The sequence below is a fragment of the Phyllopteryx taeniolatus genome, chromosome 1 (genome assembly GCF_024500385.1).
Source record: "Phyllopteryx taeniolatus isolate TA_2022b chromosome 1, UOR_Ptae_1.2, whole genome shotgun sequence".
Classification (NCBI taxonomy): Eukaryota; Metazoa; Chordata; class Actinopteri; order Syngnathiformes; family Syngnathidae; genus Phyllopteryx; species Phyllopteryx taeniolatus.
In genome coordinates this window covers 10,268,936-10,295,117 of record NC_084502.1, presented here as the reverse complement: position 1 = coordinate 10,295,117, position 26,182 = coordinate 10,268,936, and the positions used below count along the sequence as shown (strand labels likewise).

Genomic DNA, 26,182 nt, shown 5'->3' with positions numbered 1-26,182 from the left:
TACTACCCAGGACATTTATTGATAGACACAGCGTTTCGCAACAACAGCTCATGTTCATTTTGTAAAGTTCTTCATGCTCTTACTTCAAAACATTACACAAGAATATAGTATGGCAATATTTAACAATTAATAACTTGAAGTTATGTCCAGGCTGTATACAGGAAAATGTCAAATTTAGGTTTGCACAACAGTATTTTAGTTAGGCTTTTGTAACAAAACAAAACAAAAACAATTTAGATGGCATCTAAATGTAAACCTAATTTAAAAAAAAAAAAAAAAAATGTTTGTCACTACAGCACACACTGTCATACAAATTTGGCTAGAACACTGCAGAAAGAAATTAGTAGTTGATGGCGTTCTTTATGTCTTGCCAATGTTTATTTGCTTTGTCATATGGTGTGTGTTTGTTATACGACTCGGCGAGGGTTTTGTGTGTGTGTTGTGCAGATTTACTTGTCTTTTCTATAGTGGTAGTTGTGCTTGTTGAATCGCAAAGTATTACATATTCCTCATAGTCGGGGTCGGGAGGGTTACTTTAGAAATGTATTCTGATACAGTTACTAGAATGTTTTTCAAACATTTATGGCCTTTTTATTTAAAAGTTTTTTTTGTTTGTTTTTTTTCCCCATTTATGGCCTGCAAAATTTGGGCTGATTTCTTCAGAGTATTCACATTTCTTGAATTCCTGATTTTTGTGGGTTTTATGAGCTGGAAGCCCAAATTATTTAAAAATAAACAAATAATTAATTGAAATTGTTTAAATTGTGGGCCCGCAATCTATAATCTATGAAAGTTTAACTTTTTGAATGAAATTATGGAAATAAAGAAACTTTTTGATGATATTCAAATTTTTGTGAAAGGGTCTGTACTTACTTACAGTGCGGCCTTAGGGCTATGCTAGCTAGCTCCTCCATTAGCCTCACCAGCAGTCGGGATGCCTTTGACAGTGCACTGTTTTCTTTGTAAATGTTATCCATAATGAATAAATCCTCCAGTGACTATACGATCAAAACAGCTCCGTTTGTTCTGTATTCTCTTTGTCTCACTTTTAAACTGGCCGCGTTTGGGAAGCTAGCACGTACATCGAGTGGCCTGTGTCATTTTCCTATTGGCCAACCAAATAAAAAACTATAAATGCGTTCCATTTAGGTCCATAGCGATCATTCACCCACATGTTAAGCTGCTAAACTCCTGAAAAGGTTGCTCGGAGTCGGCCATCTAGTTTGAGAGTGAGAAGTTTGTTTTGCTTGCCACTGAACCACATGACTGAATCGTGTCCGCCGATTCGGCGAATGAGGACTTTATGCACGTCCTCCTTTCTCTCTTCCTCCAGTGCCGTCCATGCACACGTTTGGTTTGCTTTTCAAGACGGTATGAATACTCGATAATGTGAAATTGCACGTCGTAAAGCGACGTTCACGATTAAACTGAAGAGGATATACTGTATATCGCCCACCCCTACTCTTTTCTTTGCCATCCCACCCTGTCACCCCCATCTTTGTTTAACTTCAAGTCAAGCCTCACGTTGTCATGACACAAGTGAAGCAGCCTTTTTTGGACAGCAGCAGTCATTCTTTTTGTGCTCCTTCACTCATCTCTTACCTGTGCCCCATCTCTCAGCACAGCAATATCTGCCAGGTCATCCAAGTGGTCGCCGTGGTTACCCTGTAACTTGCAATATGGAGCCTGGAACTACAACCACCCCCACCCGCATCTGGTTACCATAGCAACGGAGCAAGTGTTTTGGCATCCCGCTGTTAGAACAGGTTCAGGGTTACATGTCTCTATTTGCGGGCATGTCACAAGGACAAAGGTCATCATCAAGACTCCACTTTGTTTTTCTTTCCGTTCCTCAACAATTTTTGCCCCTGCGCTCCCCTTTCCCCTTTCTCCCTCGCGGTCGCCCGCCCTCTGTCACGTTGGGGAGGTATTACAAACGGTCCCTCCTCCTCCTCTTCCCATCTCTTCCTCCCCTCGCCCCTCCTCTCACTGGCAGGAAGCAGGAGGCGACCTTGCCTCCTGCGAGATGAGTGAGAACGCCGGCTTTGTGTATGACAGCTGTCTTGTTGTCAGTGGTGTGTTTTAGTGTTGCGTGCGTGTTTGTGTGACTCAAATGTCAAATGCTCTGTGTTTGCGTTTGTGTGTGTGACAAAACCTTTGTGCAAGTGTGCGAGTGTCTGTGGGACTGAGGCCAACACAGCTGGACTGTCCTTTTCTCTGCATGCTCCCCCTCGTCTTTTTCATCTCTCTGTCTCACTCCTCAAGGGTTTGCACAGGAGGCACATGCAGTCTCGACCGGAAATGTGTGAACGTGGATGTTCGGAGAGCCATGACGCGTATATGTAACTGTGGAGTTGGCATATATGTAACTGTGGAGTGGGCAGTGTGAGGCGGTGTGTACTTTGGAGGTAAATCAGGGTAGAAGAGTAAAGCAGATGGTTGGGCTGTGGTGTCTGGAAAGATGGTGCAGCGCTTCAGTCTTCGCAGACAGCATTCCAAGGTGAGATCACACAGCTTCTCATCCACTGTGGACAGAAAGCAAAGTTGACATCAGGTATGATGTTTAATGCTTTTGCATATATTGCTTATGAGGGTACTTCACCTTGTTAAGAACAGTAGTCAGAACGGTTCCAGGTCCTTCCCTCAGGTAGGCGCTATCGATCAATGCAAACTAAAATCAGCAGACATTCCAACAGCTTCTTCCCTCTTGCCATGAACTTCTTAAACAGTTGACTTACAATTCCATTGTAACATCCTTCTAATTTTGCACATCTCTGCTGAGACGACCACTACATTATTCATGATTATTCGCGTACTCACTGTACTAGTTTCGTCACTCTGCACTATTTGCATATCTGTTGTTGACCAATACTGGCCACTCATGTGCTTGAGAACTATCTGCACCTTTTGCACAATTGTCACTGTTCCAGATTATCGTACTACTCGGCACTTTAAACTGCTTAAATTACCTGATGACTCTGTCGTTCCTTGCACAGTATAATGTTACTTACTTCTCTGATAACGCATGGAGGTTGACATAGCTGGAAGGTACAAAATGTTTCGTGTTGGAATACGATACTATGTGCATCTGTTGGAGTGTTCGAGTGACTGAACGTGTTTGTGTCTGTGGAAAGCGTGATCTCCTCCGGGGTCTCTGGCTCCCCTCCTAATAGGCACCACCTGAAACAGGTTGGGAGAGATTGCAAATTTGGGGTGTGGGAAGGACCATCTTCTTCCCTAAGGCGAGATCACCACATGCCCACTTGTCTTTCTGCTCCTCCTTTGTCTCTCTTGTCACTCAGTCTACTTTGATTTCCATGTCAGAGAGAACATGCTGTGTTCATTCATCAGCACAAAGTGCCTCTGTTGTATACTTCAAAGGCACCACATCTGACGTATTGTTTAATAGCGTCTTAGAAAACAATATCCGTCCGTCGAAACTGACTGTCTGCTTTCCCGCTTCTCAGTTGCCTAATCCAGTGAGATAATGAGCCTTAATGAAATATTGGATCACTTAAATCGACCACAATAGACCTTTGGAATTAACAGGGCCAGCAGATGACTTGTTTGAACTGTAATCTTAAAATGAGAAAAGGTCGATCCATCTGTATCTGTCTAAACAGGATTAGACACAAAACACAAACAATGCGTAGCACATGTGCTTAACAGTTCTTAGGGTGGGGGTTCGAATCCGGGCTTTGGGGTCCTGTGTGGCGTTTGCATGTTCTCATTGTAACTCTGGAAATGTTCATTTTATTTAATTTTTTTTATATAAACCTAGTAGGTCAAAGGTTACTTGTGTTCACGTGACCAAACCATAGCTTTCATGGAGACAAGCTTCACAATGTACCCAAAAAAGTAGCTCTCGCTTTCAAAAAGGTTGATGACCCTGACATAATATATTGTTATTGTAGTTACAGATGGATGGATTGAAGGATAGATACTTTGTTCAATCCGTGAGGGAAATTAGAGTGATAATATTCACAATTACACCAAAATAGCGGCAGCCAATACAGTAAAAAAGAAAACAACAAAAAAAAAAAAATTAAAAATACTTAAGCAGCATTAACATCTATCTGAGCACTGTGAGCAGGAAGAAAGGGAGACTAAGATTTAAGGTGTTGCCAGTTGGTCTGTGGTAACTTTAATAAAATATAAAAGTATAAATATAGTCCTATTATGCCACAGCAGTAGACTTACAACCTGTGCAAAAGGAATGTATCATAGTGACAGTGATATATAATGACATATTGATGAACTATAATACACCCAGTCTGTATTTTGCATTAAAAAAACAACTATTATGCGTTGGCTGTAGTGTATGTATTGCTAAAACAACAAATGTAAAGGTTGCCTTAGAACCTTTCCTTCCTTGTCCTTTTGAATAATACTGTAAAACATATAACATTATAAGATCATCCTCCGGAAAACAAGTGCATTTAGCACCTCAAATATTTAATTAATTTTGTCAATGCTGCAAGTCACCAAATCACCTGCTTTCCTGTGGCTCGTTCTCTGCTACTGCGACTTTCTCGCAGCATCTCCTCACACTACCTAACGTGAGGGCAAATGAAAGAAAGCCAGAGAGCATGGCCTCCCTTCTGACTTGTACTTTAGTCACATTCGAAAAGCCAAACAAAAGGTCGAAGCCCGCTTAACAAGTGTCAATTTCCTCGTGATAACTACCACGTCTTCTCAAAGAGTTGTAATAACACATTTGCCCTCGAGTCATTGTAAACACTCGCTGAAGCACACAGTCTAACCCTCGTCAAATCAAACAAGTTAGTTTCGATTGACTATGAGCATGTGCACGCACACACACACACACACACACACACACAGCAAGAGAGTTATACAGAAAGTCAAAAGGGAATGTTGAAGCACGTGCTCTTCCTCCACACTGGAGGTGATGTCATAACCATAAGCTTGAAGCAAACTGTGTGTGCGCGCACGCATGCGTATTCAGTCTTTGCTTGACATCATCTCTGAGAAGCCTTGGCGGTGTTAGTCAGAGCAGGTGAAAGCGTCAAACCTAATGACCTTGTCCACACGTACAGTTTGTGATTTGTTTCTGACTTTCACGGAAATGCCCGGGAAAAAAAAGTGCTGTGTGCCAGCTATCTCACAGCTCTAGGAGCTTTCTGTCGTTGACCTCATATCTGTTCCGAGTCAACTTCCCATCATGTGCTCTCACATCTTCTTTGATTCATTTCCCTCTTTGGCACAAAGAACATGGCCTGCTTTGTGTCTGTTATGACAACTTGAAATGTGGCCCCCCACATACCTCGATTGGAGACTGCCTCTTTTGTAGTGACTGTGTGCCGGGCTTGGTATGGGTGGTGAGGAGACATTTATTGATCAGCATAGCAAACAACATTATTGACTGGGCGTTAAAGAGGTGGAATGGTCTCTCTTTTGCCTCCTTTTTCAAATGAGCTTGTTTGTTGACATGAGGTTTAAATCGAGCTGTGTTTTAAACAGCAAACTCAGTGACGGCACGTCAAATTCGTACAAAAGATTTTCTCCATGAAAAAACGGAAGGAGACAAGGTCCACTTTCTTTGACTTTAATTTAATAAACACACTGAAACCCACCCATTAAGCAGTTATATATTGTTTGTGTAACGTTATTTAAAAAAAAGTCCATCACAGCTTTCTGTTGAAGGTGATAAGGCACCTTCTTGATTTAGCATTTAACTATAATACAGTATTTATTTTATTTACTGATTTTCCTTTATTTTAAAGCTGATAATACACCTTTGGATTTAGCTTTTGACGAATATTTTTTTTTTTACTTAACTTTATTTACTAAAAATAAAAGAAACATAATACAAACTAAACTAAATGTAACCTTTTAAAAAAAAAACTAATAAAATAAACTAGCAAACTTGCTCTAAAAATAATGTAAAACTAGCTGAATTTGAAAAACAAAAAGTGAAAAGGAAATACAGTAAAACCTAAAACTGACAACAAATTTAAAACTATCCTAACCTTGGTGTGTAGCCCGCAAGATTCAGGCATAACTAAAAAGTCACGTTCAACTCCTGCTTAATTTTATCTAGGTAACAAAGAGGTGAACATCCCAACTACTTCGTCCATGTAGTTCCTCCCCCTGGTATATATTTACCTTCTCGCTGTGACGTACTGCACAAAGCTCATCCTCTTGTGGCTCCTAAATTCTCGAGATCGTGTCTTCCTGATGATGCCCACAGGTTCCTTGTCTCGTGCAACAGCGACCCCATGGGCACTGAAATTCGAATTGTGTCTTACAAAGCTTCCTTTCACTTTCTGTACACTGAGAAAAATAAGTCTCATACAGATCTCACCTGTCTTGTCCCTTGGTGAACTCATCAAAACTTTGGAAAATGAACTATCCAAGCCTGTTCAGCATGAAATTCAATTTCTGTTCGCCAGTTATCTGACCATAGTGGGACTCTCGGGTTACTATTTCACTTCAAAGAGAATAAACCAAACAAATGTGTTGTATTGGAATGTGAAGTGTAGCCCAGATATTTCAGCTTTTTATTGTGTCCTTGAAATCTCTTCCCCGGGGTTTGTTGCCCTTTGGAGCAAAATCACAGTCTGTTTTTTTTACGCTACTAAATATTAGACTTTACACCGTTTTTTATCGGACTGATCGGTATCGGCCGATATTTTGCATTTTATGCTGATCGGCTTTATGTCATAATTCGCCGGTCATTGATCGGCTCCGCAAAAGACATTTACTCCGCGTAGCCATCGTGCACAGTATATTTGAATCCAAAAGGTAGTTTATTTTTAGCCTTGTCGCGCGTCTTTTGATGTAGTATTGGAAATATCTGACGTCAGATAAAGTTATTAAAAAAAATAAATAAAACATGTCGGCGGTGTGGAACAGACAACATGTCGGAGACAGGCAACACATAATGCCCGTCAGACTACAAGACAAATTTGCGCTTGCACGATTGCACTATGTCAGACTATTGCAATAAAATCTTGTATTCCGATACCACCGCATCCCGTTTTTTACGATCATTGGGCTTTATCTTGTCAACTCAAATGCGACCGGGTACACTCGTTACCGTGGCGACGACAACAAGAGTGAAGCGCGCCGACTTTGTATTATAAGGACAAAATGGGGAAAAACGTGTGTTGGTGGTCACCGGTGCTCAGGACACTTGAGGTATGTTCCTGTACTTTGAATACGATACGGCTCGCAAGCTGGCAACAATACGTTATGTAGCCTAGCAAGCTAGTGGTACCACGAACGGTTGGACGTAAACATGCCGCCGTTCTGTCGGATCATGCTCTGTTTCTGTGTAGTAATTTAATTAAAAATAAAGTAATTTAATTAGAGTCGGTTAGCACCCATTATTTCTGTCATGTTGTAATGTTGGTTTGAGCTGACTGATTAGAATACACGATCTGACTGGAGCAGTGATTTCCAATCTTTATGGAGCCAAGGAACATATTTTACAATTGAAAAATCTCACGGAACACCACCAAGCAAAAATGTCACAAAAAGTGGATACATTAATTACTGTATATACTTGCTGTCATCTTATAGAAGACCATTTTTCATTTGTTCTGTCTGTCACTATGCCTCACTGGCATAAATATATGAACAAAGATACATTATTTATTGTAAATATAATTTTTAGAGCAATTAAGCACAAAAGTATATACAGTAAATGAACAGGTCATTTAAATAGACACATTCCTCCATCTTGTGATCAGATCAGTGATCGGTTATCGTTTTGTTTTAATCGGTGATCGGCCCCAAAAATCCTGATCGTTTAAAGCCTACTAAATATTCATGTGTGATCATTCGTGTAGCCCAATACCCTTATCCAGCACTGATGACTATTAGTATTCTTAGCAGCGCTGGTTTATTTGACTTTTGGGATGGTGTGACTAAGAGGGACAGTTTTAGGGAATGTTGTAGAAGTGTGCGTACATACTGTACATGCGTGACTAGGTCAACTGAACAGCGGGATGTATGGAGTCGTGGGGACATGGGAAATACCAAGCTGCGAGGTTCAAAATCAGTTTAAGCCTGTTTCATATGGTAATCTGCAGCTAATTGAGGTACTGCAGCTTCATTCCTCCACTGCTATTAATAGACTTCTGACCCAGCAAGGCCTCGACTTTACTTATCAGTGACAAATTCATGTGTCCCGAGCAGTGGAGCAATCATTTAAATGAATAATAATAAGTCTGAATTTTTTTTTTTTTTACCTTAGTGGCTACCTTAGTGATAAATGCATCATGGTTGTTTTTATAGAGCATAGAAGTTAAAGTTCATACGAAGCTTTCTGTAGGTGGGGATGGCGTGTTAAAGTTGATTGCGTCGGCATAAAGTTATGTGCAGGTACTGTATATGTGTCAGCAGTGAGTCACTTGCGGTCGTCCTTTGTCTTATTTCGGGCCTGCAGCTGGTTCTTCCTCTTCCAGCTCGTGTGTGAGAACATTAGTGTGGGCATGCACGTGTACATATCTCTGGTGTTTTCACAGCCGTTCCAAGCTTGCCACATATTGGTTCACTGAGGATGTTATGCTCAACTTTGACCCACATGTCGCTGTCCTCGGCTTCAGTGATTCCCAACCAGGGTGCCGTGAGAGATCATCAGGGAAATGATTCAATTTTCCCTTGTTTGCCCAAAAATGATATTCATTGATGACAATATCTTTGTTAATCTATGCCAGCGACGTATAGTGAGTGACAGGCCGAACTATTAAATGCTCTTCCATTAGTTTGCAGAAGTAGAAAAACCTGTTGCCATTCACACAACAGAATCGGCTACCTGTGCAATTAAATAGGCAGGCCCACATCTGTCCATTTGGAAGTCAATAGAGAAGAGATTATTATTATTCTCATCATTATTTCAGTATTCATACTTTTGGTGCCATTTTTCTTTGGTGGTGCGCTGTGAAATGTTCTCCCATTTTTAAAATGTTTGCCTCGGCTAAATAAAATTCGGAAAACACTGCTTTAGATGTATTCTTCTCTGGATTCTATCTTGAGCCCAAATCTCTCTCCTGCCTTCCTGACTGTGCACTCCCACTGCCACGTTAATCTCTTTGCTTTTCTTATTGTTGTTTCGCATTTTCTTCTCCTGCTTTTTGTAGGAGGTGGAATAGAGGAAAGCGCCTCGGCGTCTCAGACACACAGAGGGCAACCTCATATCACTGCCACTCCCTGCTCAGTCTGTATTGTTTCAGTGGATCTGATGAATTATTGATGAGGCTATGGATCAGTGGGCTCCACTCTGCTCTACTGACCCACTTCGGATGCTCGTGCATGCAAATCTGATGACAATTTCTGGGGAATTTCATCATATTTTCTCTCCACTGATAGAGATAAACTACAGGAGAGTTCTTTCCTAATGTGACAGCCTACCAGACAGTCAGAGACACACAAGACACAGGCTAAATGTTATAGTCTCCATTTTTCTCATCTTCTCCTCCTCCTCTGTGTTCCCCCACTCCCTATGATTTATTGCAATATACGGAATTGCATGTTTGTCAGTCAGGAGTATTATAATAAAGGCATGTGGAAGGTGTTTTGGGGAAATGGCTGCATTGAGACATAAGCTCGATGACATGCGATATTTTGAGCTTTAGCACCCTTTAGTGGAGTAAAAATGTAATACTGTACTCATAGTTTTGGCAGCAGTTTCCCAATATCCCCTGATCCTGACTTCACCGTAGGTCTTCAGTGTTTCCCAACCTTTATTGATTTTACATTGCAGAAATCTCACAGCACACAAGCAAACAAAAATGGCCTCAAAAGTATGAATTCTGAAATGAGCTCAATCGTCTCAATTTACTTACAAATGCACTGAGAGTAAAATCTGGGCCTGTTTTTATTGAACAGGGCAGGAAGCCATGACTTATTCTGTATTTGTAAGTCATAAATAATTTTCAGACAAATGAATCGCAATTCCACATTTTCCCACGGCACCCCTGATGATCTCTCATGGCACACTAGTGCACCATGGCACCCTGCTTTTTCGATGATTTGATGTTCGTGTATACTGGTCACAACAAGCCTTTGACATGCAGCAGCAGGGACCGTCACTAACATTCAATGTGATTGTAATGCTTCGGTTTTAGTCACAGTAGCTGGTTCCAGCTAACTGACGTTGTTTCAAATGTATCACTAATTACCATTAGTGATACATTCCATTGTTCCATTTCAGTACAAACAAAGTAATCCTATAACTCAACCATTGTTAAATAGAGGAATTAGATCAGTTGATCTAATTTTATGTGAGAAAAGGCCAAAATGAGCCTGAGCATGTCTATATCTGTATAGTGGTTATAGTGAAATTCTCAATTTACATTTGAGTTGGCTGAAAGTACCTAAATGTTGTAAGCACTTCCATTATTTTGTTGAATTATCGGAACAGGTGATGCATGAAATAAATAAATTTAAAAAAAGAATTCAATTGCCAAGCACTGATAACAACTTTCTATTTGCACAATGTCATTCCTTCTTATCTTTCAGTTTGTTATGAAATTGACTGCTTCTTAATGGCAGCAGTGTCTGGCTCAGACTTCCAAAACCGCACCGAGGCCTGATGAGAATCTCGGAAGAGAGCTTGGATTTATGCCGACAATAATGAGGCCAGTACAAACTATCAGTCAGGGCAAAAAAAAAAAAAAAAAAGTGGTATTGATTGTTCTAGATTGTTCACCCTCTCCCCTTCCCTATGAAACGGTTGGCCCCCGTGTCTGGGCCAGTGCTGCGCCATGGCACTCTGGGTACCCTGGCCCGGACCAACTCTGCATTTTGGGCCAGTGCCCTTCCTGTTTCAACATTACATAACCACAATGGACTGAGTATAAACAAATTCTGCTCGACCAAACACAAAAATCCACCAATGGATAAATGTGTGTACATGCCACATGCCCACATTACTGCATATAAATACTGAATGGCAGTATATGTAGACTCACAGCACATACACATGATACATAAAATGGAAGAGAAAAATCAAAATGCTTGATCTTATTTTGTTTCTTCTTATTTAAGCATGCTATGTATCTTTCATCAGCGGGGCAGTGCTAATGGCTTAAACATTGCATAATTTACCTTAGTTTTGGCCATGATGTCCCTATGGGTAATATGAAACTGCGATTACCGAGTAATGTATTCTGAACATGCACAAGCATCAAACACAAAGTAAACCATCCTGGACACTGCGTGTGTGCTATAAAGAAACGAGTTTTACTCAACAACTGTTATCTCGTCACTGAAGTGTAGCAGCTGTTAGTCACGCTTATCTATTTCTTGGCCATACGTTGACTTGAAGCATCACAACTCCTGCTTGTTTGGGTTCGGGTTGATTTTATTGTCATCTTTGTTGTTCTTCCCTGCCGTGGTAATTGGGCTTGGCCATTAAATGGTTTCATCTGTGATCATAGTGACCCATGTGTTAAAAGAGCTCAGTGGTTTATGAACAGAGGGCTTGCCTGTACTGCAAGAAGGTTTAGACAGCAGCATTGGACACAGGCCCGAACCCTGAGTCACGCTTGTCTTGTCTGAGCTTTGAATAATCCCTAGTGTGCGTATACAGAGCTCTCACTCTTTTACCTTGACATAACCTTGACATCACACCTCTTCAACAACGTCGATGCACAGTCCCAACATCATTTGTCATCACGAGAACGTGACGGAAGAGAAATGAACAAGATGTAAAGAATGAGACTTGATGAATAGCATTGAAGTAAAGGTAGCTGTGGACTCGTATTGAAGCAAACCTCCTAATGAATGGCCTTCAGACTTTGTGGGAATTGTTTGGGGCAGGACAGAAGGAACTTCATTGACCTGCATTTACAAGACATAGTTGTGGATTAAGCTTGGAGGTAGATTGAATAATATGCAATACAGTAGCCGAAAGTTCAATGAGATGTCATTCAATGAGATAATCATGCCTGTTCCCAGGTGGCCTAAAACTACATCATAAGGTAATCTTCATTTGTGTGTATGTGCGTGCGAGTCTGTCATTTTTGTCCCAAACCTTTAAATGTGTCACTGTAAATCAAGCTCAGGTATCTTTACATGCACACGGTGTGAGATCAATCCATTAATCCACATTATTTACTCCAATGAAGATTGATTGAAAAAGCCATTTTGCGTTTTCCCTCTGATCGTCACTCTCGTCAGTCAGGATATCACAAGGCAATTTGTCATTGCGGATTCACTAAGCTATTCAGAGTATGGTAGCAAGCTGGCGAGCATGTAAAGAAGGCCTGAGTCACCCTGAAAGATTGAGTATTCCTTGACTGACAGGAACTGCTGGGAAGCGTATCGGGGGCGAAGAATGTTTGGAATTCCTCAATCTCATAAAGCAACCTGCTCGATAAGACCACTGCTGAGTTCGCCGAATTAATGAGTAATTACCAGCAGTTGCGTCTGCGTCTAGAGACGGTCTAGCATTTCTTTTGTGTGCATGTGCTGTCCATTGATTCATTCACCAACCCATCCCCCTCCTCCCCACCCATTTATTGGACAACAGCAATTGTTGAATATCTACACCGAGCAGGGAAAGTCTCATTGCTGTGGATCCCCTGTCTGACGTGTCCCACAATGTAAAGCAACCATGCCGCGCGCATGTTCCCAAAACAAATTTCCTGTAAAGGACAAATAGTTTATTTGATCTTATAATGGCACTTTACATTACAGGCACCAGCTCTCGTCTCTTTTGCGCACTAGGTCTGATGGTCTGTGTGGTTTTCTTAGTGTATTTTTGCTGTGTTTATACTTGAAATGTTACATCAACTTGCCAAGACAAAGACCTATAAAGAGCAGTTAATTTGTCACAATTTACTGGATTAAAGACAAAAAACATGTCCAGTAGTAAATAATGATAATAGTTAGTTTCTAATGTATTACTGAACTTGAATATTGACCGAGGAACAGCACGATTGTGTGTGATTTTTTTTTTTTTTTTTTTTGCGTGTGTTTGTTTGTTTTTTTGCAATGTTAGGACTTGTTGTGGTCTTGTGTTCCTGGCGACCAATCCTTCACAACGACCTGCACAATGCACACTTGGCGCATTCTCCATGCCAGTGGGGCTAGTTCTTATATAAGCAGCCCTCTCCCGAAATCCTTCCCTCGCCCCTGGTCCCCTAACTGCTCCTGCCTGCTCATTAAAGCCTGTATTCATGCGCCACTCTCCCCCCAGCTCCTCTGGAGCAGGCTGGTGTCATCCTCGTGCTGCCTGACACTTCCCTTCCTTGATTCTGTGTATGTTTTTGTTCAAGTGAGTGTCTGTGTTAGCCTTCTGCATCAAGACCACTAAGCCTTAGCACACAGTGATACTTCAAAGGTTAGGGGAATGTAAATACCATTAATGCACGTGTTTCAATCCCCTGTATTTTTTTAAAAGTAGATCAGTTCACTTGGCGCTAATTCCCTCTAGTACTTCTTAGAATGGTGCTCTTGTAACGGTGAGGCCATCAGCCATACGGGGTTTTGAATGGCTGCCTTGTAATCATCACATGACTTCATAAACTTTACTCCCCTGGGTGTTTTTTTTTTTTTTTCCACGCCTAAAATGGGTGTAAACAAACAATATTCTGATTTGAAGCTCAAGTCCTGTTCTGGCAGTTGTTCAGGAGAAACCGAGGCTGGGGTCAGCAGTGGGTGCTTCATTAGCGCAAGATCACTCAGTAAACTTATTGGCTGTGACAATCTAATGTTGAGATCATTGAAAAAGGAAGGAAGGGGAAGAGTCTCTCCCTTTCTTTCCACCTAATGGGGCAACTGTTTTGGAGCTGAGCTCGCCTGAAACGTCCAACCAAATGAAAGCCCCCCTACTTGCATGAAGCTTTTTCACAACGGCTCTATGCTCCCTCGCTCATTCGGTCGCCCTCTCAGCAATAGCTCCCTGTGGACTCTTTCCCCCCCTCTCTCCGATGCTTGCTGCTGCGCTCCTCTCACATTTGTTGTCTGGGTTTCCGCCTCTTTCTGAGGATTTCACATCTCCCTTCATCCAGCCCCGGAAGACTTCATCTGATTAACCACCAAGGTATCGCTCTCCTCTACTCTCCTCTCCTCTTTCGGCCAGTGATGCAAGGCGTCTGTGGGAGTCGTGCTTGTTGAAGTGCCTCATGTTCATTCCATGGGCTCAGCTAAGTTTGAACATGTATGGAGTGTGGTTACAGCTCTCGGAACTCAGGCCACTTATTAATTGCTCATAGGATTCCATAGTTTCTGGATATTTTGTCAATAGACATCCCCAAGGGTCGCCACTTGTTTGCTTTCAAGAGGAGTCTTTGCCCGGTGCGCCTTTGAGTCAAGTGGGCAATGAAGTGGATCTATCCTGAGTGAGTGATGAGTGGTCAGCTGGAGCGGCGATCTTTCCCTCCCCACCAACTGCTGTCGTTCCCCGAGGCCCGCGCTAAAAGAGAGACAGAACCAACAGAATTATAATACCAGGTGTGCGCGTGTGTCTTCTCACCATGGAGGTCATCAGCCTGGTAACCGCTGACACCTCTCCACCTCTGACCCCCACCACCGTGAGTCTCTCCCTCAATTTCGTCAGCTTTTCTTCATCCTCTACATCATCATCCCGCACTAAGGTTTTAAGATCCTCACTCTGATCATGTTACGCACATCTCAAACCTCTAATATGTTATGTTTTTAACCGGACTACATGCATTTGTATGTATGCGTGTGCATTTGTGTGCCTGTGTGTGAGTGTGTGTGTCTTTGAGTGAAATGTCCCCTTATCCAGCATCGCAGGGGGTTATGTAAGTTTCCATATCTAATGAATGACATTCTTTGTTCCCCCTTTGGATCCCCTTAAAGGGGGGGGACAAAAGCGGATTTTGATGTTAAAGACGTTTCTTATGTGACGTGTTGCAGCACAGCCTTAATTGACGTGTTAGTGTGGGAACTAAAACCATGTGCAACTGGGGAAACAGAAAAATACTAAGATTAAATGTGACATAGCTTAGCAAAATGCATTCAATTCTGGATTTTTTTTTGTTTATTTAAAGAATAAAAACAGCTTAGAGTTCAACCGCTGCATAAATTAAATCAATTAATATTATATGTAAGAATGGGGGTTTATTACTAGGTCACTGCTTGAGTTTGATTGTGGTGAGTATACTGTAACATGATTTTTTTCTCCCACCACACAAATGAGCGTGTTGAATCAGAGAGCTTGGGCTCACAGTATTGTCTTAATGTTGGCATGGCAGCCATGATGATCTGCTGATCCACTGACAGTGGGATCAAAGCTTATACCCAACTAATCAGGAGAGTGAAGTTCATTTCAGCATAGATGACGATATCGAAGGCATCTGACGGAAAAGGCGGAATGACTTTTGGGACGTGGATGGCTCCACATGTAGCCTTTGAATTGACTCGAGCCACTTTGTCTGCCAAAGGGAGCAAGCTTTGTGGATACTGGACTATGCTATACTAATATAATATTGTGACATTTTTCTCATTAAATATATTTCCCAAGGTGCTACTGACATGAAAATTTCACCAGATGTACCCAAGTAACCCAAGTAATCCATACATACAAAAAAAGTACAATAAATAAGATCAGAAATTAAGTTGTGTGTAACAATGTGAAATGACACAGGGAAAAAGTAATGAACACGCCAACTGGTATTTATTTAACACTTTGTATAAAAGCCTCTGTTTGCAATGACAGGTTCAAGATGTTTCCTGTATGGAGAAACTAGTCACATGCATTGTTCTGGTGTGATTTTGACCCAGTCTTCCAATACTTAAGGTTCCGTGGGCTTCTTTTATGGGCCTTGAGTTTCAGTTATTTCCATAGATTTTTGATTTGATTCAAGTCAGGTGATTGGCTGGGCCATTCTAGCTGCTTTTTTTTTTTAATTTTCTTTGAAACTAATTTCAAGTTTCCTTGGTAGTATGTTTTGGATCATTATCCTGCTGAAATGTCCGCCCTTCATTTTCATCATCCTCGTAGATGCCAGCAGATTTTTGTCAAGAATGTCTCAGTACTTTTGCCCATTCATCTTCCTTCAATAATGGCAAGTTTACCAGTACCATTTGCTGAAAAGCAGCCCCACGCTGTCATGTTCCAACCTCCAAACTTCCCTGTTGGTGTGGCGTTTTTAGGGCCATGTGCAGTGCCATTTCTGCTCCAAACGTGGTGTGCATTATGGCATCCAAAGAGTTGAATTTTGCTCTCATCCAACCAGACCATATTCTCCCAGCATTTAACTGGCTTGTCCAAATGTTGTTCAGCAAACTTTAAACGAGCCTTGACATGCTTTTTTTTTTTTTTCCCCAGCAATGGGGTCTTGCGTAATGAGCATGCATACAGGCCATGGCAGCGGAGTGCATTACTCACTGTTCTCCTTGTGACAACAGTACTCGCTAATTCCAGTTCTTTTTTAAGCTCTCCACAGGTGGTCCTTGGCTCTTGGACAACTCTTCTGATTGTTCTGTGCACTCTTCAGTCAGAAATCTTGTGAGGAGCACCTGATCGAGGCTAATTTACGGCGGTATGATTGACTTTCACCCTAGGTATTATGGCCCCAACTGTGCTCACTGGAACATTCAGAAGCTTAGATATGCGCCTATAACCAATGCCATCGTTATGTTTTGCAACAATTAGATTGCGACGGTCTAGAGACAGCTCTTTACTCTTACCCGTCATGAGATGTGTCTTGACTCACACCTTGGCAATGAAACCTTATTGTAGGCCATCAATTAGGACTGAACCAGCTGATATTCATTTGCACTGACAAAGGGCTGGATTGCTGTTTGATTATTTATAGATTTTACGTCTTGGCTTTCCATGCCTTTTTGCACCTCCCTTTCTTCATGTGTTCAATACTTTTTCCCTGTGTCATTTTACACACAACTTGATTTCTGAGCTTATTTGTTCTACTTTCTTTGTATGTATGGATTACTTGGGTTGTTCCCAACAGCTGGTGAAATTTTCAGGTCAATAGCACCTTTGGAAGTATATTTAGTGAGAAAAATGCTGACGTGTTAAATACTTATTTCATTCGCTGTATCACATCTCCCCTTGAGTGAATGCTGCTTTTGAAGAGAGGTGCAGCACAGGCAAGAATTGTTAGATGGAGGCCAGTGGGCTCACACTTGCATCTTGGCATGCTTTACTGACATCACAGAAAGTTGACTCAGCAGGAATGTGTGGAGGCTTTATAACAAACAAGGTACAGTACAGTGGATTCGCACTCATCTGATCTGTACAAATGATAATTTATATAATAATATAATTATTTACAATTTCATCCTGCTCGGTGAAATACTTGTTCTGATTTTTTTGTTTGTTTGATCATAATGAAAGCATTAACTCGGCATTACTAACATCACTAACTTCAGCAGCTGGGACAGGCGAAATGGTTCAAATGCTACTCTGATGTTTGGAGTAGATAACCAATGAAATTTTGCACGGAGATTAAGTGGAAATGGAAAAAGTGGAAGTGATAACCACTCTTTTGGGATCACTTTTTTAGTGTCTATGTGGGCTTTTCAATCCATTCAGCCAGAAAAAAAAAAGTATTAGCACAGGTAACAGTCAATGACGTTGGATCCTAGCCAACAATCTCATGTCTAGTTTAGCCCAAAGTTTTATGATATAACTGAGGTCAGGGCTCTTCCGCACAAACTCCTCTGACCATGCTGTAATTCATGTTCCTGCCTTGGGAAAGGAAAAGGGACTTCTGTGGCACATCTGCCAGTCATTTCCCATGATATCCCACTGCAGCTTAGCATGAATGACATAAGGCCTCTTTTTACTACCGCGGTCGCGCGGCCGACAACGCCCGCATTGCATCGCGTGACCGACGAATTGCCCCGCGCGGCCCATCTGCGTAGCTTGACGCGCACACGCCAAAAATTGTTGCTGCGCGTCGAACGCCGCGGAGATCATCTCGTGATTGGTCCATTATAGTCACATGCTGTGATGACGTACTCAACGTGCCCCTTGGTTCTACATACCATCTACGCCACCGCCTTCTCGATCGATTTTGCAGCATAATTAAACGTATCATCTGGGCATCTAGGTCCATTGGTTCTAGCAGACACTGTTCCACGCTCGCCATTGTTGTTGCTTTGTTCCTTGTTACGGAAAGGAAAGGAAAAATGGCTACCGGAAATGGCCCAAAGAAATGCAGAGGAAACTCCACCCTGTGGTGTCCTAGCCAATACAAGCCGTAGCGACACCCGCGACTTGGAGGTGAAGTGCAGTACATTTTCAAAACTGTACGTGTGGGTTGCGCTCGAGTATAAAGGCAAACTACGCGTGGGACACCCACAGTGACGTCACCACGGCCGCCGTCCGCGCGAGTATAAAGAAGCCTATAGTACGTAATGAAAAAAATGCATATTTGTAATTAATGATACTGATAGCACCAATGCAGTTTAAGTGTTAGGGCGTGGTTTTCTTCCCAGGCCTCAAGAGAGACCAAGTTAAGTCAGAGCTGCTCTAACCAGCTTTACTTGGATCACAGGCTGTTACGCAACCTGCCCCAGAAGCAGGTGGACCCAGTTTGGGGGTCACGGTGAAAGGAGCCATAGGGCAAGAGAAAATGTAATCCATGTAGTCTCTTTGTTGGTTTTGTCTTATAAAGTCTTATCCAAGTGGGATCAGCTCAGACTCCTCTTGACTCTTTCTTTATTGGCTGGCATAAACTGCTGATGAAGAGTTTATTTGCTATGTGTGCTAGCATAATAGAACAGAGAGTTGTGCGCTGAACTGAAATGAGATCACGGAAAGCACCTGAATGACCAGTCTTTCCTTCACTTGACATAATTGCCAGATTATGTGATGAGTGACGCCGATGGTGCCGGTGCGTTCATGTCACCAGGCCTTTCTTATCACATATATCAGCGTGTTGTACCTCAATCTCAAGCACTCCAGCTCAAAGGCCTCAACAGACTTGTCCTTTGCCCTCCTTATCTATCGCTTCCCTTCTGTCAGAAGTGACACTGAAAAAACGGACCTTAAAAAAGTCATGAAATGAGGAATTTATTACTTATTTAAGCAAAATGATTTGGCAATAGAACAAGACAATTTGACTTAAAACAAGTAAACTTACCTCACCTTAAAAAATAAAAACCCTGTCAATATCTTAACCTTTATATATTATACCTCCTCCTATAGGATTGTAGTATTTCTTATTCTTTCACCATTTCAGTTGTCCAGATTTTCTGGGTGGGGCTAAAATGGAGGCCAGGTACGCACTTGGGTTTTCTGTACATTGTGTGATACTTAGTAACAATAACCAATTTCCATCACTACAGCATGCAGTTAGCTTGCAAGCTATGCTAAAAAATTACACCTTCATCTTACATCAGTGTTCTGTGTTATATAGGCTACAGTGTTTCTGTTGTGTGGACCCACGTGTGGCGCACGGAGCAAGGCGGTGCTGAATTGGACAGAAGCTAGTGGTTAACTTACGTGCTAGCTCGAGCTAGTGAGCTCACTAGCTAAGGAGCAGACCGGCGACGGGCTCGTCCAGTACGTTGGCGCCTCGGTTGGTGTTGTGTCGGTGTGTGGGTTCCACAGAGACACTTGAGAGAAAGTTAATTGTTTATTAAACACAGTGGCACATGTTCAGCCTGTAGCTCACACAACAGACATTTGAGCACAGACTGTCCGAACAAACGTGTTTCGTTGACAAGTTGGAGCAGGCCGTGTTTTCAATGCATTCAGCGGTCACGGCCACAGCGTCCAGCAGCTGGGAGGACACACAGTTTTGGATTCTCATTTCATTTACTTGATTTATTATTATTATTATTTTTTTTAAAGTTCATTTTGGCATACTTGTTAACAACACTCTACTGTGTCGTGTGTCAAATTTACGACTTTTTTTTTTTTCCACTTAAGATGTTATCTTTAAGGAAAAAAATATTGTATGCTTAAAGCAAGTGAAATGCTCTTACACAAAAACTGCACCCTGAGAAGAATAGGCAGATTTGGCCTCGATGTGAGATATCACATCTCGGTTACATTTGAGTTTTTGCAATGTACTTTCTGTATTTATTTATTTAATCTCTGGCCTCAGTCCTGTTGTGAACCCCTCATACACATCGTCTTGTCAGAGTACAAATCATACGGTTGTGTTTCTAGCCAAGAACAGGCATACTGTGGTATGTAACCTGAAAAGAATGTCACTAAAGCTAAGCATGTGGGTATTAAAAGTATGTCCGACTGGTTTTTGTTGTCTGCCAGTGTTTTTTTTTTCTATTGGCTGGCAAATTACACACAAAATACGACATGCCAGTTGATCTCGACTCAAAGAGCATCCACCACTGCCAGTCTTCCTGTATTGTAGCCTTCTTCATCTTGCCTCATAATTGACATCACACTTTTTCCCCAGCACCTTTGTCAAGGCCAATTCATATTGAAAAACCCAAAGCTGAGTTCTATAGTGTGAAGTCTTTTTTACAATTTAACACATTACAGAACCAAATTACTTATATGTAGAAATTATAAAAAAATGAGGAGGTATTGAAATTTTTTATTTGTTTCTTTGGTCATTTTTGTAATTTAGCCGTCCACTCCTACCTTTATCCAACACTCTCCGTGTCTCCATAAAGTTCTTGTTCCATTCACAAATTGATGGTGTGACAGTGGATGTCGATTTAACAGAACTAGTTTCATCAAGGCGGTACGGTAGACAACTGCTAGAACCTTCCGACCTATGACCTGACGTCGACCAGTAGGATTACTGTACGTCTTGAAACGGTGCATCCCCTGCCTTGCTCGCCTTTGTCAGCATTTATTTGGAAGCACAAACCAATGTCTACCGAACCTTTAGAACATAAATCGACATAACGCCATCATGTTTATGGACAAACGTTAGTGCTCGCACTAGATAGCGACTTATGTTGCCTGCTTGTGAGCCATATTAAAAGTATGTGAACATTACCTCCAGCTCTTCTTGAAGAATGGATAGTCCAAACCACTGGGCTGCTCCATGTGTTGTTTCAAGGGTTATAATTTACCGTTACATCAATGCTAATCTTATTAGCGTGACTATCTTTTCTTATCACTGTATGCTAGCACTTAGGTTAGCGGACATTCATTGTTTAATTATTCCTTTTACGTGACAGCTGGGAGTGACAAACAACTTGAAGGAAGAACGTTTTGCCTCTTATTTGGAGAATGTTGTGTGAGCTTAAACAATTCACAGTACGATTGTGATTGGTGGAATGATGCGCGCAAGTGTTTGTTGGGTAAGGCCTTCTCTGCCGGCCGAAACACTATCATAAGCACTGTTCCGACATTTGCAACTTCAGTTCTCATACCGGTATTTGTTATCATAATCATTGTCTATATCAAATTATGAGCTAAAGATCTTTTTGATATGTATTAATGCCTTGCTGATATTAATCAATGGATGTTTCATCCTTCATCAATATTTCAGAGAAAAGGGGAAGTGCATGTTTTACACCAATGATTCTCAGTGTGGTATGCAAGCTTTTGCTAGTGGTACGCAAAAGAATCAATGAATTCAATGCAAATGAAATGCGCAACACTTGAAACATGAAATTGAATCAAACATTCTTAGAATACAGCTTGTAGCTATGCATACAGCTTGTTAAAACATTTTCAGTCCAGTACAAGACATTCTTTTAATTTAGGTGCAGTACTTTTTCTAAGTACAATTCACTTGGATTTTTTTAGTACATCACAATACATTTTCATTTAATCTTCAAATGAATCTTTGTAAACATGTATATATATATCCATCCATTTTCTGAGCCGCTTCTCCTCACTAGGGTCGCGGGCGTGCTGGAGCCTATCCCAGCTGTCATCGGGCAGGAGGCGGGGTACACCCTGAACTGGTTGCCAGCCAATCGCAGGGCACATAGGAACAAACAACCATTCGCACTCACAGTCATGCCTACGGGCAATTTAGAGTCTCCAATTCATGCATGTTTTTGGGATGTGGGAGGAAACCGGAGTACCCGGAGAAAACCCACGCAGGCACGGGGAGAACATGCAAACTCCACACAGGCGGGGACGGGGATTGAACCCCGCACCTCAGAACTGTGAGGCTGACGCTCTAACCAGTCGGCCACCGTGCCATGTATATATATAACATTTTTAACTTTTATGCACATTTTTAATAATTAATTAGGGACCGTTTCCCCCCCCCCCCCCTTTATTTAAGCATAGTGGTAATGTTCAAACATAATGTTAGTGCCTTACAATGATGCTTATATGCCTTTTTGACTGACAGCTCACACACACTATGTGATGACGTCATATGCAGTGCTGTGGTGGGGGGGGGGGGCGGAAGTGACGACAGAGGCGGGGCTTCGCTCGGTTTTCACTGAGGCGCTGCTTGAACTTTCACAACATGCCGAGCGGGTCGCAGCGGACGCCGGTGTCATGGCTCGCACGCTCATTGACTGACACGAAGTGACGACATGAAGACGGACGCTGACGTAGCGGCTTTGTAAGCATAACGGCCCGGATAGATGAACGCACAAGGGACAGAATGCATTGGGAGCAGCTCCTCCGTTTGGGCAACGGAAAGGTGAGCGTGTTTTTCGGCAAAGTCGACATGACAACGGAGTGTTTACGGTGTACCTACGTTGCGATTAGCCAAGTGTCGATGAACAGCGGGTGCTCCGACCTGTTGCGGCGGATTAGCGAGTCCTGTACACATTTAGACAACAGCGTTAAGTACCTTTTTTATTTATACGTTGCCTTTCACAAAGTGCTTGTCGTTGTGGAATACACACACACACACATACACGTGTCCTAAAAACAATAATAATACAGGAACACATTGCAGTTAATGCAAAAACAAATTTAAGACTAAAAAGCGATCAAAACCGTGTTTTACTGGTATGGCTGCCCTGCCTGAACAAATGTGTTTTGAACTGCTTTTGGGGGAAAAAAGTGCATGATTCCCACATTCAGATTCCCAGAGAGATCATCAGGCCGGTGCACTTCGGGGAAATGATCCACTTTCACTTACTTAGTCCGCAAATGTATTATTTTCTAAACGTCTGGTATCTTTGCTCATCTGTCTCTGCCAAGGGCATGTAGTGAAGGCAGAGCAATGAAATGCTCTTTCGCGATATGGCAGACGTTTCAGTGGACGTGGATCCACCTGTTTCCATTTCCACAACAAGAATTAAGTTAACAATGTAGGTGCATGTTTATTCTCAAGACGACGATTTTGAGCAGAATGTGACTGCAGGCAGGAGCCTTTGCACGATGTTTATTTTCCCCGTGTGGACACAACCTGACGTATAACAGAAACTCAATCACATCTTGTGTCCGCGTCATCATCCTTCCAAGGGACCCAAGGATGTGCAAGAACTCATAGGGGGGCGGGTGGGGGATAACAGATGATATTAGGAGTATGTAGGGAGCCTCATGTGAGAGGCTAGCATTGGCCGCCAGCTGATGACCGGCTGGCTCGTCCGCCGACAGCAGATTGCAGCAGTCAAGGTCCGAGAGGTGGGCGAGGCTCCTTGTGGCTTGACGCTGGAGAAAGCAGCCTGATAAACTTACCTTGGAAGATAACCATGTTGGAGCGACCCGTGCGCTGGATTTGAACTGCTGTAAATAATGTCGTCACTTGCCACAAAGAGAGAGAAACGGGATAAGGTCATGCTTTGCCAGTCCTGCGGTTGTTCAACTGTACCAGCTTTCATGTTGATTTTTTTATTTTTATTTTTTTCAATATTTGAGTTCTTTTTACTTCGTTCTTTTCATTGAAAAGGTCAAAATGCAAAATAGAAAGGTTCATGAGACTTTCCAAAGATTGACCGCAAGTAGCCTTCTCCACTTCTCACTTTCCAGATGACTTTTTGCAGAAAAGCAGAAGCCTCTTCTGAGTCTGTCAGCAAAATACAGAAGAACTCACAACCTCACTATTACTTCTTGTTCCGTTTGAAGTCATCATTTGGCCCAAGTCACTCTACCTCTCACTTCTTGTCTCGTGGCCACAGATCGAGCGGTCGGAGGTGAGCGGGTTGGGCCCAACTCCCCCTGCGGTCGACTCTCCGTACTCCGCAGCGGACGACGCGCCTTTGGATCCTCAGCGCACAAAGCATGCCATCGCCCAGCTGCAGCAGAAGATCATCAAGCTCACAGAACAAATCAAGATCGAGCAGACAGCCCGGGACGACAATGTTGCGGAGTACCTAAAACTGGCCAACAATGCGGACAAACAGCAAAGCACACGCATTAAGCAGGTATACTCAAACATGTCCGACTGTGCAGTTTTGTAGCTTTCTCTTGCCTAACAAAGAGCTGAACGGCAAAATTCAAAACAGGCGTTTGACCTATTAACTTTCCATGGACGTTTACCTGTCAAGCCTTTCTGTGACTCTCCCAGTCTCTCTCTCTCGCAATTAACTGATGACACTCAAGCTCAGTGGCCATTTCCCTCCAATAACATCCGGTTTGAAGCCTTGGAATGGGGACGGTCTTTTCATCACATATTTCGGTTTCATCAAAACCTGAACAGCGTGGTGAAGAGTCCTACGAGGACACCTGTTGTGAATCTTGCCGTTGAACAGGTGGACATATACATTCAAAAGTTTAGAGAAGGCCAATTTAAGTTCACTTGTGAAGGTTATAGTTCATTTTAGGCCATTTTTAGTGCGACTTACTTTTTTGTGAGTAGTGTACTTTTGAAATGCAATATTCTTATCACTGGCAGGTTTTTGAGAAAAAGAACCAGAAGTCAGCGCAGACCATCCAGCAGTTGCAGAGGAAACTGGATCACTACCACCGAAAGCTGCGGGAAGTGGAGCACAACGGTATCCCTCGGCAACCTAAGGATGTTCTCCGGGACATGCAACAGGGCTTAAAGGACGTGGGTGCCAAAGTGACGGGCTTCAGCGAGGGGGTGGTGGACAGCGTGAAAGGAGGGCTGTCCAGCTTCTCCCAAGCCACGCACTCGGCCGCCGGGGCCGTCGTCTCCAAACCGCGGGAGATCGCCTCGCTGATCCGAAACAAGTTTGGCAGCGCCGACAACATCCCCTCCCTCAAAGACTCGCTGGACGACCCCTCGGGGGAAGAAGGCGCGGCAGGGGCTCGTTCGCTGGGCAGCGTCGGCCATCACCTCCAGTCTAGTCCGAAGTACGGGAGCGAGGACGACTGCTCGAGTGCCACGTCTGGCTCGGTGGGGGCCAATAGCACCACGGGGGCGCCCGGGGGTCCGCCCAGCTCTAAGGGGAACACACTGGAGAGGACTGGCACCTCCAGCCTGGACATGTTGCTTCAGGAGGTCCAGGAGCTGAGGGAGGGCCAGGCCAGGCTCGAGGAGAGTCTGGAGGGCTTGAAGAGCCACTACCAGCGAGACTACACGGTGGTGATGCAGACGCTGCAGGAGGAACGCTTCAGGTAAGCCAGCAGATGCAAAAGTGGCCATGTAAATTCAAAGTTATTTCAACTAACTCCACATTAGGTAATCGGCACAAACCTCCAAACTTTGGAAGGTAATCCTTCTCACCGATGCTGATAATTCGTAGATATGTGCTGATTTATCACAGGCCACGCTGGGCCCGCCTGTGTTCTGTCGGACTCGTTTATCATTGTATACGATAAAGCAAAACTTTGACCTTCTTCTAAGTCTTCCACTTATTGCCAGCGATATGTAGAAAGATGATTCTCTTTGTAGGCCTCATAAACAATGACTCATTAAGTCCCCTGACTTCACTCATTAGGCTGAGCATTTGACTTAAACCTGTTGTGAGCCATGGCTCTCTATTTACACGCACTAGTAGTGTTGTGGTACAAAGTTGCTGTCTTTTGTGCACGTGGCTTGGGTTCAAGTCCCAGCCACTGCTGGTCCCAAGCACGTTTTAAAAAAAAAAAAAGAGGGGAAAAAAACGGGGGCCCTCGTCAGGACGGGCATCCAACGTTAAAACAAACAAATGTCAAACAAATGCCGGAGTGACTTGCTGTGGCAATCCTTCGATGGGACACAATGGGGAAATGTGCATCGCGCAAGAAAAGTACAGGAAGAGTCTTTTAAAGTGTCCCACATTGAGAAGGTTATTTCAGCCTTTGTCTGTCTGAAATTCGTTTTGGTTTGGCTTTGTCTGCGTGTGTGTGTGTGTGTGTGTGTGAGCCAGCCTAAAAAACACATTCCTCTGGGACGCTCTGGCAAGCGGGCTCAGAGATCAAGACACGTTTCACGGTACAGAAAACACTGACAGAAAATTGTATTGATCAGTAGAACCGCAC

General features: G+C 42.8%; 1 protein-coding gene and 1 long non-coding RNA gene across 12 annotated transcripts in view; one reads left to right on the top strand and one right to left on the bottom strand.

Moving 5' to 3' along the window:
* tmcc1a (transmembrane and coiled-coil domain family 1a) overlaps positions 1 to 26,182 on the top strand; it is a 45,748-nt gene that overhangs the window by 16,159 nt on the left and 3,407 nt on the right. For 6 of the 11 annotated variants that reach the window (XM_061769567.1, XM_061769602.1, XM_061769584.1 and 3 more), the window contains exons 4-5: positions 23,935 to 24,180; positions 24,651 to 25,336. In XM_061769567.1, the coding sequence (XP_061625551.1) occupies positions 23,935 to 24,180; positions 24,651 to 25,336 (932 nt within the window). Of the gene's footprint in view, positions 1 to 2,014; positions 2,501 to 14,048; positions 14,508 to 22,135; positions 22,506 to 23,934; positions 24,181 to 24,650; positions 25,337 to 26,182 lie in introns of those variants that run through there. The other 5 variants (XM_061769635.1, XM_061769621.1, XM_061769627.1 and 2 more) reach the window with 5 other exon arrangements.
* LOC133476377 (uncharacterized) lies at positions 23,684 to 24,642 on the bottom strand. Its single transcript, XR_009788043.1, has 3 exons — positions 24,296 to 24,642; positions 23,908 to 24,051; positions 23,684 to 23,822 (listed from the first exon to the last, which is right to left on the bottom strand). It is a non-coding gene; the product is annotated as an uncharacterized LOC133476377 (long non-coding RNA).